This window comes from Trichosurus vulpecula, chromosome 1 (assembly GCF_011100635.1).
Source record: "Trichosurus vulpecula isolate mTriVul1 chromosome 1, mTriVul1.pri, whole genome shotgun sequence".
Taxonomy (NCBI): domain Eukaryota; kingdom Metazoa; phylum Chordata; class Mammalia; order Diprotodontia; family Phalangeridae; genus Trichosurus; species Trichosurus vulpecula.
Window position 1 is genome coordinate 52,172,009 of NC_050573.1, and position 19,044 is coordinate 52,191,052.

The 19,044-nt window shown below is 42.3% G+C and overlaps 1 protein-coding gene across 2 annotated transcripts in view; it reads left to right on the forward strand.

Annotated features, from left to right (window-relative positions):
* Window positions 1-9,752: 9,752 nt before the first annotated feature.
* The window catches only part of ELAVL1 (ELAV like RNA binding protein 1), an 80,142-nt gene continuing 70,850 nt past the window's right edge, over window positions 9,753-19,044 (forward strand). The window contains exon 1 of one of the 2 annotated variants that reach the window (XM_036760740.1): window positions 9,753-9,956. In XM_036760740.1, coding sequence (XP_036616635.1) covers window positions 9,762-9,956 — 195 coding nt within the window. In that variant the 5' untranslated portion in view covers window positions 9,753-9,761. The remainder of the gene's footprint in view (window positions 9,957-19,044) is intronic. The other variant, XM_036760742.1, reaches the window with a different exon arrangement.

The window sequence follows — 19,044 nt, forward strand, 5'->3', positions numbered from 1 at the left end:
TTTACATGTTACTTTAAAGTTTGCAAAGCATTTTACAAATATCTCATTTGATCCTCACAACAACCCTGGAAGGTAGGTGTCATTATATGCCCGTTTTATAGATGAGGAAACTGAAGCAGAGGTTAAAGTGAACTTGAGCAGGGTCACAGAGCTAAGAGGCTTCTTCTTTTTCTTTTTTTTTTTTTTTGAAAAAAAACAGAGGCAAATTTTTATTTAATGGCATAACAAGAACAGTAGATACAAAGCATCACTTCCCCCTAAAATATGAACGCTAATTCATATTCAAGTTGTAATTCAGTGAAATACCTAGGTCATTCAGCTAACAGGCTTCTGAGGCTGGTTTTGAACTCACATCTTCCTGACTCCACTATCCACTGGGCCATGAATTACTATCTCGGGGTACAATCTGTGCAAATGTTTTCTTTCCCTTATCAGTCTGAGCTCTTGGAGGGTGGGGCAACCTTGTTTTATTGATTGCTGTACATCTTCTAGTAAAATATGAGACGCTGAATTTGGAATGAGAAGCCCTGGATTCCAATGGCTGTGCCTCTTATTAATCAACTTTAATGACGTGGGGCATGTCACTTCACCAATCTGGTGCATTTCGTGTATGGAAAATGAGAAGGTTGAACTAGATGCTCTGCCATTGCTTCCACCTCTAAATCTCATGATCTTATGGATGCTTGATAAATGTTGAATTCAATCGAATTGATTCCAGTGTATCTATATTTTGTTGTTTAGCAACTAGATGGTGGTTGTGCCATGCTTTGGGAACTAACCATTTCTCCCTCCACAGCTTTATTAGTTGTCTTGTAAAGATAAAAGAACCATGTTTTCTTAATTAGTTCTAACTCTTTATTAACCAAAAATATAGCTTGGAGCAAAATGTCTTTGCTTTTGTATTTGTATACCCAATGCTTAGCATAGTGCTTGGTACATGTTATAGTAAACACAATAAAGTCCTCCCTCCTTTCCTCTATTCTTTCCTTCCTCCTTCCTTTCTCCCTTTCCCCTTTTGCTCTCCTTCCTTCCCTTTCTTCCTTCCTTCCTTGCCTCCTGGCTTTTCTCTTTCCCTCCCTTCCTTCTTTCTTTCCTTCCTTCCTTCCTTTTTTCCTTCCTTCCTCATGTGAGAGGCAGTGGGGTATAGTGGAAGGAGTCAGGAAGACCTGAGTTTGAATCTCCCACTCAACATTATTGTTGTATTAGGGGAGGATGAATTTCTATCTGTAAAAGGCAGGGAGTGGTGGTGATGTGCTTTAAGGGGTTCAGGGAACCCCCAAAGACCAGAGTACTGGACAGGGTCATCTGGAATGAATTCACAAACTCAAGCATTCTTTAAGTCAAGGTGGCAAAGGTTTATTATAATGCCAGTATGGTGGGCAGAACTCCCTAAGGAACTTGCCACTTAATAGGAATGATGCTAAAACTTACATAGGAAAAGTAGTGGATTATCTGGCAGATATGCTAATTAGGTGATAACTTACAACCCTGATCACAGGAGTCATTCAATACTACTAGAAACCAGGGGAAGGGGTTTCTTAGAGGTATATTTTTGGTCTTTTACATCTGTAGCAAGATAGCTTTGAGAGTTGATGACTATAGCTTGACCTCTGGATTGAATATGATACTCTGATAATCAATACATGATAATTCTGTGGTTACAAGATAGTCCTGTTTTTACAGGAGAATTTCTTCAGAGGTCAGCTTGTTCTTGTGATGAAGAAAGATAGTTTGTTTTACTGTGGCCCACTCATGAGTAATTGCTAGTCATAGTGTCCTGGGGCTGAGGAGAAAACTGTCAGGGATAGTGTTTAGAGGCTAGGGAGAAATGCGATCTTGAAATTGGGGTCCGAGCACAAACACCCAAGCACCTTGTCAGTGGTACTAATTTCACAGGACTGTTGTAACAAAGATTAAGTGAGATAATGTATGTAAAGTACTTCAATATAAATGTCAACTATGATCATATTAACAAAATAACCACACTTCCTATTATTTACACATGAGCATTGATTGCTTCCCTTCTACGATATAACTTTAATACCTTTAGAATTTTAAAGTTTACAAAGAATGTTCCTTAGAACAATCCTATGGATTAATAATGCAAGTATTGCTATCCCCTTTTACAGAAGAGATAATGTACATATAGCACTTTGTAAAACTTAAAGCTATGTAAATGGCCATTTTCCTATAAGGATAGCCCAAGTAAGCTCTGAAGATTCTTATCCTAACCCCTGCTCTCACTGATGGCTGGGTTCCCAGAGCTTGGCTACATCATCAGAATTTTAGTTTTCAATGTAATAGGAGGATAACAGGGATCAGGGGTAATCCTCTAATGATGTTGGTTCAAGCCCCCATTGGTGCACCTCTCCCTAAGATTGTCAGTTGACAATCAATTTAGTCAGGTGTAAGTGACCTTTAGAAAGGGCTATTTACTAAGATGATATAATAAGAACACTAAGGAGGGGTATAAAACATTTCCCCAAATGTCTGTGACACACTCTCCCACAAGGATAGAGTTGAGGGAAAAGTGGTCTCAAGCTTAGAGACTACAAAAGAGTGGCAAAGAGGTAACTGCTGGAAGTCCTTTCCACTCATCTGTGAGGTGTTCAAAAAGTTCCCCTTATGAATGAGGGAGTTTTTTTTTTTGGAGGGGGGAAGGCAGGGCAATTGGGGTTAAGTGACTTGCCCAAGGTCACACAGCAGCTAGTGTGTCAAGTGTCTGAAGTTAAATTTGAATTCAGGTCCTCCTGACTCCAGGGCAGGTGCTCTACTCACTACACCACATAGCTGCCCCAAGAGGGAGTTTCTTTTCTGGGTTCCTTGTAAATCTGAGCCCAGCCTGTCCTTGGTTCCTGATGCAGGCACTTCCACTAGCTGCAGCCTTTCGGGAGGGGGTGTGGCAATGACAAAATAACTACAGTGAGGACACAGAAGGTGCAAAATCTGCTTGAGCCTTCAAAATCTTACAGTACTCTTTTAGGCAAAGGGAGAGTGGGAAGGCGGGGGGGGGGGGAAGGAGGCTGGGGAGGGGGGAAAGGTGGGAAGGAGACCTGGCCAAGGCCAAAGCTAAGGCCTCTCCTTCCCTCTCTCCTCCTCAGGGGTGTACTGGAAATTTTCTGAAACTCAATCTCTTTTGAACTTGCTGGATAATTTATAGATGATTTCTAGAGTGTGACCAAATTTCTTCAGCCTATTTGCATCATTCTGGTACAATGTCATTACAATGCAGAGGTCTTTTAGCACTTAGTCTAAGGGCCTATAGGTGACTGATTGAGTCAAGTTCTCACCTAGTTACAGTTTCAAGGCCAAAATGGCCTTGGAGTGGTTTTGGCCTCTGTTGTACAATGAAATTGAGGCTTAGAGTCTAAATGACTTGCCCAAGGCAACACAGTCACCAGATCCTTGAAGCCAGTTTCATCCAGTTTTAAGTGCAGCATTCTCCATCGCAGGCTCTCTGTTGTCTCCTCAGAATCAAAGGGATTTGTGGTATGTTTCTAGAGGTCAGATATTTCAGAGATATTAATATTTGCACTCTTCCTGCTAAGTGTAACAGCTTGTCTAGAAATTACTATCTTTAGGGAGCAGCATTGTAATTCTTCTTTAGCCAATGGACACTTCTTCCTCCCTTTTGGCTCTTCTCCACCTCATCTAGGAGTCGACAGACTGGCAAACTGACTCCTCTCTGCCCTTTTGCTGAACTGAAATGTAAAACACGGCCACTCCCTTACTTCCTGCCTGTCCATCTGACCATCTGGACCAAATGGAAGAATAGTTTCCCTAGGACTGGATAATAAGTCCGGCCCCAAAGAACTCTACTCATGGGAGTTTTTTCCTTGGCTTGTTCCCAAGCCAACATGGCACTTTGCTTAGAAGCTTCAATTCCATTTGAAACCTAACAAATGTCCTGGTGGCCTACAACCCATTTTCCATCTAATTAAAAAAAAAAAGATTAAGCACTTAACTGTATAGAGCACATGGCACATAGACTGTAAGCTCCTTAAGGATAGAACTTGTTTTTGCTTTTCTCTGGATCCCCAGCACTTGGCAGTGCCTGTTACATAGCAAACACTTAATAAATGCTTGTTGACTGGCTAACTAAAACACTGGTTGGGGCTTCTGTGTTTTCTGACCACAAAGTAATAGTTTTGCCACAGATTTCTAATAGACTTGCTAAGCAAAATTAATAGCGTAAATTAGATAACAAAGTTTTAATAAGCCTACTTAAGAGAAAATTTTATAAAATACTTTTTTAGGGTCCAGACTTGTGACTTCATAGGTATAGTCCATTCTCCATGAGGAAATTCCCCTTACCAGTTCAGACAGGCAACTAACTACTGAAATTTCTGTTCTCAGAGAGTTCCACAATGATGTTAAATGATTTGTCTAGGGTCAAAGAGACAGTATGTTCTAAGGACAGGGCTTGAACTCACAGCTTCCTGATTCTAAGGCAAGGCCTTTGCTCTATTCACACCTTTCTACCACTACCAAGCTGCCTTTCTTAAGTACTTTAGATCAGATGAGTATTCCTTTTAAAATTGCTTTTTTATCATAGAGAGGCACAGTGATGTTTGATAGAAGCTTGGTGATGATGTGGAAAGAACACTGGACTTGGGCTCTGGTACTAACTAGCTCTGTGACTGGGCGTGTAAAGCTCTCAAAAATCACATCTGTAAAATGAAACTAATATACTACCTTTAGATCCCAGAATTGCCATCAAAATCAAATGAAGTAACTGATGTCAGACCCTTTGTAACCGTAGAACATTATATAAATGCAAACTCTTATTATCACTTTTATTCTCCTGATTAAAAAAATGTTCAATGGCTCCTACTGATTATAGGATAAAAGTCATTTATCGAACAATAATTCTTTTTTTTTAAACTCTGTAGTCTCTCAGTCAAGATTTCCCCCAATTTCACCCCAATCTATCTTTCAAATCTTATTTCTCAACTACTCCTCAACATGAACCTGCCACTCTGGTTGGACTGGTTTCCTAAATAAGCCTTATTTATTTGCACTTCTACATGTCTGCTTATGATGTACTTCCCTAACTTAAAGAAGGTACATTCTCTTTCTGTATTCTATTTTCTGCCTAAATTACAACCAAACTTCAAGGCCCATCATAATTCTTGCTTTTTGTGTGAAGATGTGCCAAATAACTTTAACATAGTCATCTCTCTTTCCACTGAATTTCTAGCCTGTAGCTTTTAGTAATTAATTATATACTTCAGAGAATTCTTCAGTTAAAAAGGACCCCACAGACCATTTAATCTAATCCATATCCAAAAAGCATCCTTCCAACTTTACAACACACCCTATGAGTGGCCTAAAGTTGCCTCCCTACAACTTTCACCCACTCTTCTCAGGTCTGCCTTTTGCGGCCAGACAGGATATGTCTAATTCTTTTTCCACATCACAGCCTTTGAAGAACTTGAAGATAGCTGTCATGTTCCCCTGATCTACTAGATGGCATATTGTCTATTAGGAGAAATTAAAAAAAAATATTGACAACTTAGATGAAAGTAGAATCCAAGGCTGGATCACTAAGAGATCACCTAGCCCAGAGGTTCTTAAAGTGTGGTCCACGGACATGTTCACAAAGTGAAAACTGTTTTCATAATAAGACACTGAAGTTACATGTTTATTGTTAAATCTCCCTTTTTCAACTATATGTCTGTGTGAGGCTTGGTTTTCTTTACATACGTCATCTGAAACAACAAACTGAAACAAACTGAATACAGAAGCAGCTGTCTTTTATTATGCCAGACGTTAAAAGTGATTTGCAAAAATATGTGAAACAATGCCACTCTTCTCAATTTTCTTTTGTTTTGGAAAATATAGTTATTTTTCTTTAAAAGTATGTTATTTGTGTTAACATGTGATGGGCTTGTTATTATTTGAAATTTTAAAAAATTTCATCCAACTTATTTTTGAACATGGTGAATCCTGATACAATCCACATAAACAAAAGCCCTTAGGGAAGGAGTTCTCAATCATTTTTAGTGTAAAATGTCCCTGAGACCAAAGAGTTTGAGAAATGCTGTTCTAGCCCATTCTTCTGCAGGCCTTTCCTGAAACCAACAGAGATGACTACAGAGGATATATTAGGACCCTGACTTTTTGATATACCTTGGTTTGCCCCTTCTGAAGACAGGTATCTGAAGCAAAGCAGGAAGTTAACAGAACACACAAGTGAAAATGTTTTCTCCTTAAGGGCTTCCAGAAGGTTCAATATCCTCTTTGTGTAACCCATTTTAGAGTCTAATGACCCTCACTAACGTGAAGTTCTTCCTTGGAGATGGACTAATTCCCTCATGCCATTGTCCCTTTTTCCAAGGGCAGGGCTTCTCTCCCTAACAAAATTCCTCCAGGGCATGGCCCAGTCTTCATACTTTGGATCTCCTTCAAGTGCCCAACACTGTTATGAACATAGTAATCACTCAAAATATTTATTTTCTTAAGGGGAAAATACTTTGGTACATTATATTATGTAAAAACACTGGTAATTAGAAACTAGTCTTTAAAATAAAAAAAAAGTAGTACCCCCTAGTAGGAATAATAGTCGGCATTTATATCATCTACATTTTTACATTATGTAATTTAGAATAGTGGACTGAATGTTGGGTTTAGAGTTTGGAAACACATGAGTTCAAATCCTGTCTCTGACAGACACCAGTAATGTGACTCTGGGCACGTTTTCACTTGTGAGCTTCAGTTTCTCCATGTGTAAAACAATAATAATATTTGTGGTAACTACCTCCAAGTGATGTTGGAAGGTTCAAATGCCATGGATGTAGGAGGCACTATAGGACAGTGCCATCAGAGGCCCTGAATTCAAAGCTGATGCTGTGTGACCTCGAGCAAGTCACTTGATTTCTTTGGGTCCCTGTTTTCTCATCTGTAAAACGAAAGGGCTGAACTAGATGATCTTTGGGGTGTTTTCCAATTCTGCATTTGCAATCCTGTGTCAAGTGCATTGCCAGTTTTGAGGTATTATATAAACGTTGGCTATTATGTAACATGGATAGAGCATTGAGCTTAGAGTCTGGAAGACCTGAATTTGAATCCTACTTCAGACACACGTAGGTTGACCCTAGGTAGGTCAGTTAGCCTCTCTCCGCCTGTTTTCTCCACTCTAAGATGAGGGGCTTGGACCCAGTGGTCTCTAAAAGTCCGTTCTGGTTGTTCATCTTGGTTGGTTGTCATCCTTCGTTTTCAAAGAGGACCAAAATGACATCACTGTGCTAGAGTCAAGTTTCAATGTGTCCAGCTGTGGCTGATCAGACCAATACCGCAGGTCGGGCACAAACAGTCCATGTGAACATTTCCTTTTGGTTCTTGTGTAGTTTGGATTTCAGTGAGGCAGAAGTGCGTGAAGTCGTCAGCCTCACTCTCCTCCAGAGTCATCCCAGTCCAGCGGCAGGACAGAGTCAAGATGACTGATGATGGCTCCAGATGCAGCGGCTGACCCTGGGGTCTCGGACGTCTAACCAGGCTCTGAGTGCTCCACAGAGCCTGCTTCAGCTGCCTTCAGGGCAGTTGGCCTATTCCACCAGGGGAAGTCTTCACATGCTTGGAGCAAACACCCTCCTCCCCGCCTCCCCCTCTCCCCAGTGGGTTTGAGCCTCCTCGGTCACCCTCCACCTGGCTTAGCCTGCCTTCTGAAATGGTTTACGGGGGTGTGGCCGCTGTGGAGCCACAGGGGAGAGCCGGACACAGGTAGACGCCCAAGGTGGAAAGCAGCCCTGCAAAGGGCTCGGCAGCCATCTCACCAGAGGGACACACCCCACACCTGGGTTCTTAATCTGGGATCCTAAGGAAATGACTGTGGATTGCTGAAAGTTTTCAAAACACTTTCTATACATTAATTCATTTTCATTCTTAATAGTCCTGGGAGGTAGGTGCTGCTGTTAGCATTCCCATTTTGCAGAGGAGGAAACTGAAGTTAAGAGGTGAAAGGTATTAGCCCAGGGGTTAAACGATTTGCTCACCATCATTCAGCTAGTAAATGCCTGAGGCAGAATTTGAACTCAGGTCCCCGAACTACAAATACAGCTCTTCCCTTTAGAAAGCACTGAGCAGTTCCTAATGCTCCTATCAGTTCTGCAAGGAACCTTAGGTTTTACAGTTGACAAAACCAGGCTAAGGAGTTAAAATCCCTTGGTCAATTTCTTGTGCCCACTAGTGGCAAACGATGCTCTAGATCCTGTCTCTTCACTCTCGGCTTCTTCCTCTTCTTTTTTTTTTTTTTGGCCACACTTATGCCTCTAGGGCATTATACTTTGTAAAAACACTTCCATTATCTCATTTTATTTTCACAATAGGAGGGGGGTGGAGCAGGGCAAGCATTATTACTCCTTTTAACCCGGGGAGGAAACTAAGGCTTTAAGGGACAAAGTGTCAGCTATTTATTGGTGGGTCTAGCCTGCCAATTTCAACAGCACTAGCTGGAGCTAATTCAATTCCACTGAAACTTTACTAAGTGCATACCATGAGACCTGGCCTCAACACTGAAGAGCTCTGCGTTCTTAAGAATGCACTTTTCATGTTTAAGCTTTCGAGGACAGTGTAACACTCAGATCACCAGAGATAATTTCGAGGGTCCCATAGGACTGGAATTTAAGAATGACTCCTGAAGGACCAAGCTGGTTTTGAGTCACTTGACCCTTGGTCCTTCTAGTAACTATGAACTTCTTCACAAAGTTGCTGTGAGGAAAGCACTATCTGAATCTTAAATGTAAGTGATGGGGATAATTAATTATCATGATGATCATGATGATGATGAGGATGAGTGAGGTGCTGTTCTTGGTGCTGGAGAAGGATAAAAATACCGGGACAGACTCCCTGCCCTCCAGGAGTTTACTTAAACTAGTAGGAGAATGAGTCAGGTCTAGTCCAAAGGCCCTTACGGTACCCTACAGGTCTGCCTTCATTCTCCAAAAGTGCAAAGATAAAATTGGCTTTTCTTTAAAACTTAAGCAGTTCCTTTCTCTGATTAAGCCCTCCTGAAAGTGGGTCAGAAACTACTGGGTTCCTGCAGAAAATCCCCGCCATTTCTCGTTCGGGATGCAGTGTCCTCTGTCCCTCCCCCTCCCTTTTTTTTTGGGGGGGGGCTTTTTAGCTGGATGAGCTTTGGCAAATCCCCTAACCTTTCTGGGCCGCAGTTTCTTCCTCTGGAAAAAGGAGCTGGATGAGACGCCCTCTCAGGTTCCTTCCCGATTTGAACCTAGGGAAGCTATAAGACCCATATTCCTAGGATGGGGGCGGGGAAGAGAGTGGGCAGACATGCACCCACCACCGGGTGCCCCAGCAGGAGAGCACCCACTTCCACACTCATCCTGGGGGGTGCAGATGCACTCCCGTGCACGCACCGGGGCACACTCCCCCCACCCCCTTCCCCTGGGGCCGCGCAGCCATGCACTCGCTGGGAGCACACGCACCCCCATATACCTGGCAGCGCGAGGGGGATGGGGGATGGGGGCAGAGACGCGAGATCCGGGCTGGTTTGGGCCTCCTCAGCTTCCCAGCCTTGGGAGTGGGGGGGGGGGGGTGGGGAGGGAAGGAGACCCGCCTCCCAGGCGCTGACACTGGGCTGGGCGCCGACCCAGGCTCCCCTAGCCTCCCGCCGGCCGCTAGCCCCCCAGGCCGCGCCTCCTGCCTCAGCGCCGGCGGCAGGAAGTCCCGCCTCCCCGCGGCCCGCGAGGCCCTGTGACACACGCATCGCCCAATGAGAGGAGCGCCGTGGCGGAGAGGGGCCAATGGGCGGTCGAAGCGGAGGGGGCGGTCCCGGGCTGCGCTGGGCCGGAGCGGGGTTGTGCGCGCTGAGGAGGAGCCGCCGCCGCTGCCGCCGTCGCTGCCGCCGCCGCTACCGAGGCCGAGCGGAGCCGTTACCGTCCCGCCCGCCCCCGCCCCCAACCTCCGGAGGAGTCCCGGGCCCGCCCGCCGGCACACAGGTGAGGCCGCGGCCTGGGCCGGAGCCGGACCGGGGCCGGGGCTAGGCCGCGGGGGAAGCCTGGGGCTCGCTTGAGCCGCGCCGCCGCTCGGACGTGGGGGCCCGCGGGGCTCGCGCCGCACGGCAGGCTCGGCGCTGGCTAAGGGCCGCTACGGAGCCCGAGCTTCTGGGGGCGGTTCCCGGGGAAGTTGGCCGCGGGGTAGGCGGGGGCCAGGATGCTACCAGCGAGGGCGGAAGGAAGGAAGCAAGGAAGGAAGGAAGAGGGGCGGCCCCGGGGGAGGGGACGGAGGAGGGGGGGATGGCCGGCCAGCGATGGTCAGCACTCCGGGCGCTGCCTTCCCAGGCCAGCACCACCGGCCAAGGGCCCCGAGTCCTGGATTCCTTAGGAGCCCGGAGCCGCAGGATGCCACAGATCTTCGAGAGGGAAAACTGAGGCCCAGAAAGGGGCCAAGGGAAGGATGGAAACGGGCCCCCCCGAACGGAGGCAGGCTCCTCTTTTCCCTATCGGGGGGGTTAGCATTTACCCAGTCTCAGTACTAGAAAGGACTCAGAGATCATCTAATCCAGCCTCGGCCAACAGAACAGAAAGCTGCCTCCTAGTGCACCATCCCTTTCCTTCCTGGGGAATCTGAGAACTCCCAGTCCTCCTGTTCACAGGCTCCCGTCAGCAGTCAGACAACGATTTGGGTTGGTGAGGTAGGATTGAAGAGCCTCCCTTATAGATCTCAGTAAAAGCAAAACCCATTTGAGGCGGAAAAGCATCTTCCTTCCTTCGTAGCAGCCCTGTGAGGTGGGAGACTGCAAAGATTAAGGATAACAGTTAACATGAGCACAGTGCCTGGTAATGGGAAGCTCCTAATAAATGCTTGTTGCCTGCCTCTTAATAATGATAATAGCTAGGATTTTTATGGTGCTCTCAGGTTTGCTTTCTCTCTCTCTTTTTTTTTTTTAATCCTCACAACAGCCCTGGGAGGTAGATGCTCTTAGAATCTTTATTTTACAGATGAGGAAAGTGAGGCAGAGACTTGCCTAGAGTCACACAGCTCATCCAGTAAGTGTGTAGGGCAGGATTTAAACACAAGTCTTTCTGAATCCAGGTACAATGCTCAATCCACTGAGCCATCTGCTGCCTCTGTTGCCTTTTGTACTTGTATCCCCAGTGCCTGGCACATGGTAGACATTTAATAAATACTTGTTGACTGATAGGACACATTTTGCCTGTGTTACCTTATTTGATTTTCATAGCAGCCCCCAGGGGAGTAGGTACTACAACTATTGTCCACCTTTTATAGAGAATGAAAACCGGGGGTTGTTGAGGGCTAACACTTTGCCCGTAGTTGGTTACACACCTAAGTGTCAGAGGCGGAATTGGAACCCATGCCTTTGGTGACTCCTAGTCCAGTTTTCTTCATACTATATCATGCTGCTTCATATTTCCCCCATTTAAAATTATTTCTACACTAAAATTACAATATGTTTTATATTGGAATCGAGACAAGTGAAAATATTTGGCCAGTAGCAGAACCCTGATCCCATCCAATTCTGCAGCAGTGGGAGGCAGCATGGCGTAATGGGTAATGTGCTGGATATGGAATCATAAAGATCTGGGTTCAAATTTTGTCTGTTTGTTGCTTGTGTCACCCTGACCAAGTCATATAATCTCTCTAGGCCTCAGTTTCCTCATCTGTAAAATGAGAAGGTTGGCTTAGATGATTCTAAAATCCTTTCCAGCCTTGAACCTTGAATCCTGTGCCTTGAACCCAGATGTGCATTTCATACTGCCATGGTAAGATTTAAGGGTAGAAGGGACTTTTTGATTTTACAAAGGAAGAAACGGAGACCCAGAGCTACAATTCAAACACAGACTCTCTGTATTCAGATCCAGGGTCTTTTCTAGTAAATATCATACTGCCTTTTGACCTTTTTTTTAATTGAGAAAATAGAGAAATCAACCCTGAAGGGGAATAGTGATGTGTATTTCTTTCTACTCTTCCTACAAAGGTCAAAGGGCACAAAATTCCTTGTTAGTGGCATTTTACAGTTCTTTTGAAGAACTGTAAGAGAATGTTGGCAAATTTGGGAACATGTTATGAAATCTGTGCATCTGGCTCATCCCCAGAAGGTTGGCCACAGGGTATTGAATTTTTTTCAGTCATAGCAACCTATGAAGACCATGTACTGTGGTGTAGAGCAGTAGTGAATTGTCTTGGGCAACCTAAAAATAATCAGAGATACACGAAGTAGTATACATGTAGAGATACATACATTATATCTACACGTTTACATATCCCTAGCTATAGAAAAGAGATGTGTGTGGTTCTGTTTTACAAACATGTATGCACACGTTCTGCCATGTGTATGAATGCTTATGGAGTGCTCCTTAAAAAAAAAAAGGAAAACATCTCTACTGTTAGACCATTAATCAGATATGTATTGGGTACCTATTCTGTGCAAGGTAATGTGCTAAATGCTTGAAGAGAATTCACAGCTGGCACTGATGTACAAGCTGGAGAGATAGGACATGTGCATTCCAGTATCAGCACTTAAGGGAAGCACATTAAGCACTTAATGCCTTGCATATAGGTGCCTTGATAAACACATTCAGTTAAACTGAATTGGTGATAGTGTGCATGTTGAATTGTCTAACAAAGGTCAGACATGAGGAGACAAGGCAGTGGTAAATGAAATAAAAGGGAAGAGGCAGATCTAAGAAGAGGCATTTCAGAAGAAGAACTGACAAGACTTTGTGTCTGGTTATTTTGGGAGTAGAGAAGCTGGACCTCTGAGTTTGTTGGTGTGGAAACCCCCACCACCAGTGCTGATAACCAGATTTTCTGTAACATAATCTCAGTGTCTGGGCAACTAATAGATTGTGACTTACCTGTGATCCTGCATTTAGTATATATCAAATGCAGGACTTTAATTTAGTTCTTCTTTATTCCCAGGCTGATTCTCTCTCCATTAAGCTATTCTCTCTCTCTCTCTCTCTCTCTCTCTCTCTCGCTCTCCCTCTCTCTCTCTCTCTCTCTCTCTCTCTCTCTCTCTATCACAGTTAATAAATGCTTATTGAATTGATTGGATATGCATAGTAAGGGACAGGGAGGAGCTTCAGTCTGGGTTAAGGCAAAATGGCATTGATAGGATTGGGGGTAGGTAGGAAGCGAATAACTTAATTTTAAGCATATTGAATTTGAGATGATGGCTGGGCATCCACTTGGAAACATTAGCAAAGGATTATGACAATACATTCAGTTCCCTGCAATGCAGAAGGAGGGAAAGTGGACCAACATTTCCCTCACATGCTGTTTTGTGGGGGAAGCCTGTGGCTACCCTTTTTTTGCCACTAGGTGTCATGTATGCATTAGTAAATGCATATAAAGTCTTTAGTGCCATGTATGGAAACCAGATAAATCAGAGAATGAGAGGTGTAAGGAGAGGAGAAGTTACAATGGTGTTTTAAGCAGTATAAAATGTTGAGATTGCCAAAATACTGAGGATTCAAAAGCAGAGACTATTACTATTTTTTTTTTTACTGTTAGCACTACTCCTTATATATTTATATATATATATATATATATAACATATATGTAATATGATATATATTATATATTGCCCTATAATTTGTAAAGTGTTTTCGCACACATTATTGCATTAGGTCCACATGGCAACACTAAGAAGTAGTCAGTCTGTTATCGATGTTTGCAGATGAGAAAACTGGGCAACAATGTGACTTGCTCAAGATAATAGGGATAGTAAATGGGGGAGCTTGTACCAGAGCCTAAGGTTTCTGACTCTTCTTCCATGTGGCCTTTATGTTCTTGTTATTACTACTACCATGTGTACCTGTGCAGTTTTCATCTGCTTTGCCTTCTGATACTTCTACTCTGAATATTTCAGAAGAGGGAGGAAGAGGAGAGGAGAGATCCATCACATGAGTATCTAGGTTTTAAGACTTCACTACTAATCAAGAGTATCAGATCAGCAAATATTTAATGGGTGTTTGCTATTTAATTCAACAACTATTGATTGAAGCCCTACTATGTGAAAGGCAGTGTCCTAGATGCTGGTAGGAGTAGTGAAGGAAGAAAAATAAGGGGCAGCATGTTCTAGTGGAAAGAGCCCTGGATTTGAAACCAGAGAACCTGGGTTCAAATCCAGCCTCTGCCACTGACTCACTCTGTGACCTTGATCAAATTACTTCACCACTCTGGGCCCCATAAAACAGGGAGTGAACTAGACGTGAACTCTTTGGTTCTTTCTGGCTCTAAATCTGTGATTCCGTTTTTGTTCTCAAGGCATCTCTTTGGGGAAGTCAGACCTGCAAGTGAGTTAAATGACAATCATTTAACAGTTTGAGCTTCTTACACTTTGAGCTCCATGAGGGCAGTTTGGATCTTATGTAATTTTAAAAACTCTCCTGCCATAATGCTTTGCACACAGTAGACATTTAATAAATGTTTATTATTGACTTGAACAGGCATTACTCTACATGATTCATTGTTGGTATATTGTACAGAAATTGTTATACCTGTTCAGAGGAGGGTTAGAGAAGGCATTCTGGAGAAAATGGAATTTGAACTCACTCTGGTAGGATGAATAAGATTTGGTTGGAAGGGAGAGGGCACTTCAGTCAATGGAACAGTGTGAGCAAAAGTGTGGAGGGAATAGGACTCAAATATGAATAGTATTATAGAATTTGGAGCTGGAAGCGACCTTTAGAAATTAGTCCCTCTCGTTATACAGGTGAGGAAATTGAGGGCTAGAAAGATGGTGTGACTTTCCTAATAAGGTCACTGTAGTAAGTAGAAACTCCAAACCTGTCCTTTGCATTCTACTGGGATGCCGCTAGGAGCATTTAGAAATAAGACTGAAAAGGTAGTTTGGGGCCAGATTGTAGACAGAGTGCTGGACCTGGAGTCAGGAAGACTTAGGCTCAAATGTTACAGGTACTTACGAGCTGTGTGACCCTGGGCAAATTAATTAATTGCTGTGATCCTTAATTTCTTCATTTGTAAAATCAAGATAATAATCGTATTTATTTCACAGGATTGTTGTGAGGATCAAATGAAATATTCTTTTTAAGGTACTTTTTTAAACTTGTCAAGTGCTATACAAAGGTAGCAATTATCATTATTATTATCAAGACTGAGGATTTGAACTTCATCCTTTGGATAAATGAATGAAAGTTCCGTTGGAATTTTATGCAAGCTAGTGGCACTATCAAATCAGTGCTTTAGGTAAAGTAACATTATTATCATGTGTAGTATGTTTCAGAGAGCCCAGAAACAAGGAATCATATTTGGTTTTAACAGTAGTACAGTCATGAAGTGGTAAAGGCTTGAGAAGGGAGCTGGCAACCTCAAGGCAGAATAAGGACTGATGTAACAAACACTGTGAAGACAGGATTAAGAAGACTTAAAGATTGACTGACCATTGAAGAAACAAAGATGACCTCTAGGATTTTAAACCTTTTAGGAGGCTGGGGAAGAATGAGATCATTAGCAGAGATAGGGTAGGGTACTCAAGTGGTATATGAAGACTAAGAGAAGTTCTGTTTCATGCCAGTTGAGTCTGTAATAGTAGCAAGATGTTCATCAGACAGTTGGACATATGTAGCCGGATTTCAAGAGAGAGCAAGCTTGGGGCTGGAAATACTGATTTGGAGAGCACCTCCATAGAGGTTGAAACCACATATGAGGGTGAATTCTCAAGAGAGTGTAGAGAGGAGTGGGAGCATGGACGTGAAACTTTGAGGAATGCCCACTTTTAAGGGATGGGAGGAGGAAAGGGAACCAGTGCATAAATAGAAAAATAGGAAGAAAATGAATATGATATAATATCAAGGGAGACAAGGGAAGAAGAAGTTTAAAGAATGAGATGGTGGTCAGTGGTATGTTGCAGAGGAGAGAGGTCAAGGAGATTATGGATGAAGAAGGGGCTGTTTGAAAAGACAGTTAGGAAGTTAGCGATGGCCGTGAAGGGAATTTACAGAACTTTCAAGAGGTGGGCACCTCTTAAAGGCAAAAGCATGAAATGAAGAAGTGAAGGCACTGTTGGTAGAACTTGAGAAGGCAGCAAAAGAAAGTGCTTAGGACAGTAGCCAGAGGAGACAGAGGGAAAAATAAAAGGTAAAAAGTAAAAAACATAAAAATATTTTAAGTTGTCACAATCTGGGCATTAGATGTTGGGCAACCCACTGTTATCCAACAATATGTATATCTGGGACAGATAGTACAAATGGACGAGTTGGACCCAGAATTAAACAGTGGGAGGAAATTGGGCTGAATTGCCTTCAGAAAATTGTAAAACCCCTTTAATGACTCTCAAATTTCTCTAAGAAACAAAAGCCTATCTGTTAAACATCTTTATTTTACTAGTGTTTTTGTATGGCACAAACCATGGAATGTCATTTCTGAAGAATTTAAAATGACTATCACAGAGAGGGCTCTGGAAAGGTGTGTGGTGAGTGTGAGCAGGCTTCAGGATATAAACAATGAGGAACTTAGAAGACCAGGAATAAAAAATGTCATTGAGGAAATACATAATTGGAAGAGAAGATAGACTGGACATGGCAAGGGTGAATCATGACAGATGGACAGCTGCAGTGCTCTACTTACATCCTTGCCATGGAAAGAGAAATTGAGGAAAGATGGATTCTCCTATGGCAAACCTATAGGAAGGCATTGACAAGAGTTGAATAGGATGAATTGTGATCTGTAGCACTGAAATGAACCTACATATAAATGAAATCATAGTTCCATTTGAATTTCTGAGAGTAGTAAGATAGAGGATTTATAGGCAAAGGGAAAGGTGCCTGATAATAATAATTAGCATTTATAAAGTGCATTATGGTTTGCAAAATGCTTTACAAACATCTCGTTTTTATCCTCACCACATCCCTGAAAGAGGTAGGCTATTGTTACTTTTATTTTACAAATGAAATTGAGGCAGACAGAAGTTAATTAACTTTCCCAGGGTCATACAGCTAGTAAGTATCTGAGGTTGGATTTGACCTTAGGTCTTCCTGACTTCACTGTACCACCTAGCTGTCAATAGAGAGGGAGGATTCTTCCATAATTTCCAAGGTAATCATAGACAAAATTAATATAGCTCCTTTTCTTTCCTAAGACAGTTCTTCCAAGCATAGAATGACAGATTTCACATGTGGAGTTTGAATACCTTTAGTCTAGGCTAGGAGAAGCAGAGTAGGCTCCTTACTTCTTTTCTACTTTTTTAAATATATAAAATTATTTTCTATTCCTTCTAAAGCACAGCTCATGTGCCATTTTGTATACTATATCTTTTTTTGGTCTCCCCATTAGAATGTAAACCCTTTGAGGGCATTTCATTTTTTTTGTTTTTGTATCTTTAGGTCCTGACAGTGCTTTGCACATGATAGATGCTTATTAAATGATTGCTGAGGCGAGAATAAATTTCTCTGCATCTAGAATGGGCATAAGCTGATATGAAAAAATAAAATGGATTTGATCGATTAGCGTGCCTGATCACAAATATTAAATTCCATTTAAAAAATTCTTCAACATCAGTAACACCTTTTCTGAAGTCTTCCTGAGTTAGGCTTCTGAGACATTGCCCTAATCTGGTTTTCTTCCTACCTCTCTAGCCATTCTTTGAGTGTCTGAATAAGTCTTTCTTTTTTTTTTAATTCCACCTTTTGTGAACCATTTTCAAATAGTCTTATACCTCTGTTCTCCTTATATATTCATGCCCTAGATAAAGTCTCTTTTGACAACTGAGGATTTCTATAGATAAATGATGTTGAAATCTTTCTTTTAGTCCTTATTATGTACTAGTTCACTGATATTCTGTTGTCTGAATGTCTTAGGGCCTAGAAGATTGCAAACACCAGGTCCCCAGTGATGCCTAGTATTTTCAGCAAATCTTATTAGAAACCATGGAAGTATACTTTGTTCTTCCAGCTTATGTACATTCAAGTTTTACTGTTATTTGAAGAGAAAGTTTCAGCACCAGGACAGCACCATTTAGTGAGGGTGGCAAGAGTGAGAACCAGGGTGAGGTTTTCTCATTCACTTTGACTTTTTAGGCTTTTTCCTTGCATGCATGCAAGGGAGTTGGCTGCTGACTCAGAAAACACAATGGACATTTTGCTCAGGTCCATCTTTGAGTCTTTTCTTGACTTTTTGGTAGAGCTGAAGCAGCCCTAGTTTGGGTCATTAAATTAGCATGCATTTATTTAGTGCTTACTCTATGTGAAGTACCATCTTAGGCACTGTGGATACAAGATAGTGAGTACTCAGACCCTACTCTCAAGGAGCTTACAAAGTTATGATTCTAATACAATCCAATTCACCAAACATTTATTAAGTACTCAATATTTTTTCCTAAGTATTATCCTAGGTAGTGGAAATCAGAGATAAAATAAAAATGAAATTAACTGCATTCATGGAGCTTACATTCATATGAATTCTGACCTAAGATTGGAAACCAATTCCATGTGAGAATTGAAAAATAGAACTACTTAGCTTTTCGGCTCTCTTGTAAACCCGAAGTAGATGGTTAAGCTGTCATCCACATTTTTGTACCCATTATCCTTTTTGCTTTAATTTATCCAGCATTGTATACATTGTGAAAAAGAACCCATTAACCTTTCCCACCTTTTCCCAAACTCTCCTTAGCATCTCATGGAGTCGTTTTTTCACTGTTCAAATGCTCTATTACTTTGTCCTTAGAAGCTTTGTCAAAGTCTGTCTGTCTTTTTGTATCCCCACTTGTCAAAAATATTTATTAAATGCCTGCTGTTTTAAGATACTGTGCCAGGTATTGGAGGGAAAAAAGAAAAAAATGAAATGGTCCTTTGTTCTCAAGGGACTTTGTTTTAATAGGGAGACACAGCATACATAGCAGTGCAGTGTAATTTTAGGAGGAAAGAGAACATTTACAGCTCAAGGGGGGATGTGGAATCAGAAGAGAACAGGCTTCCCTTATTAAGTTGTATATGAACCCAGAAGGGAAAGAAGCTGGAGATTCTAAGAGGTAAAGGTGAGGAAGGGAGTACATTTCAGTCTTGGGGGTGGGGGGTAGGGTGGGGAGGCACTATGTATGCAGAA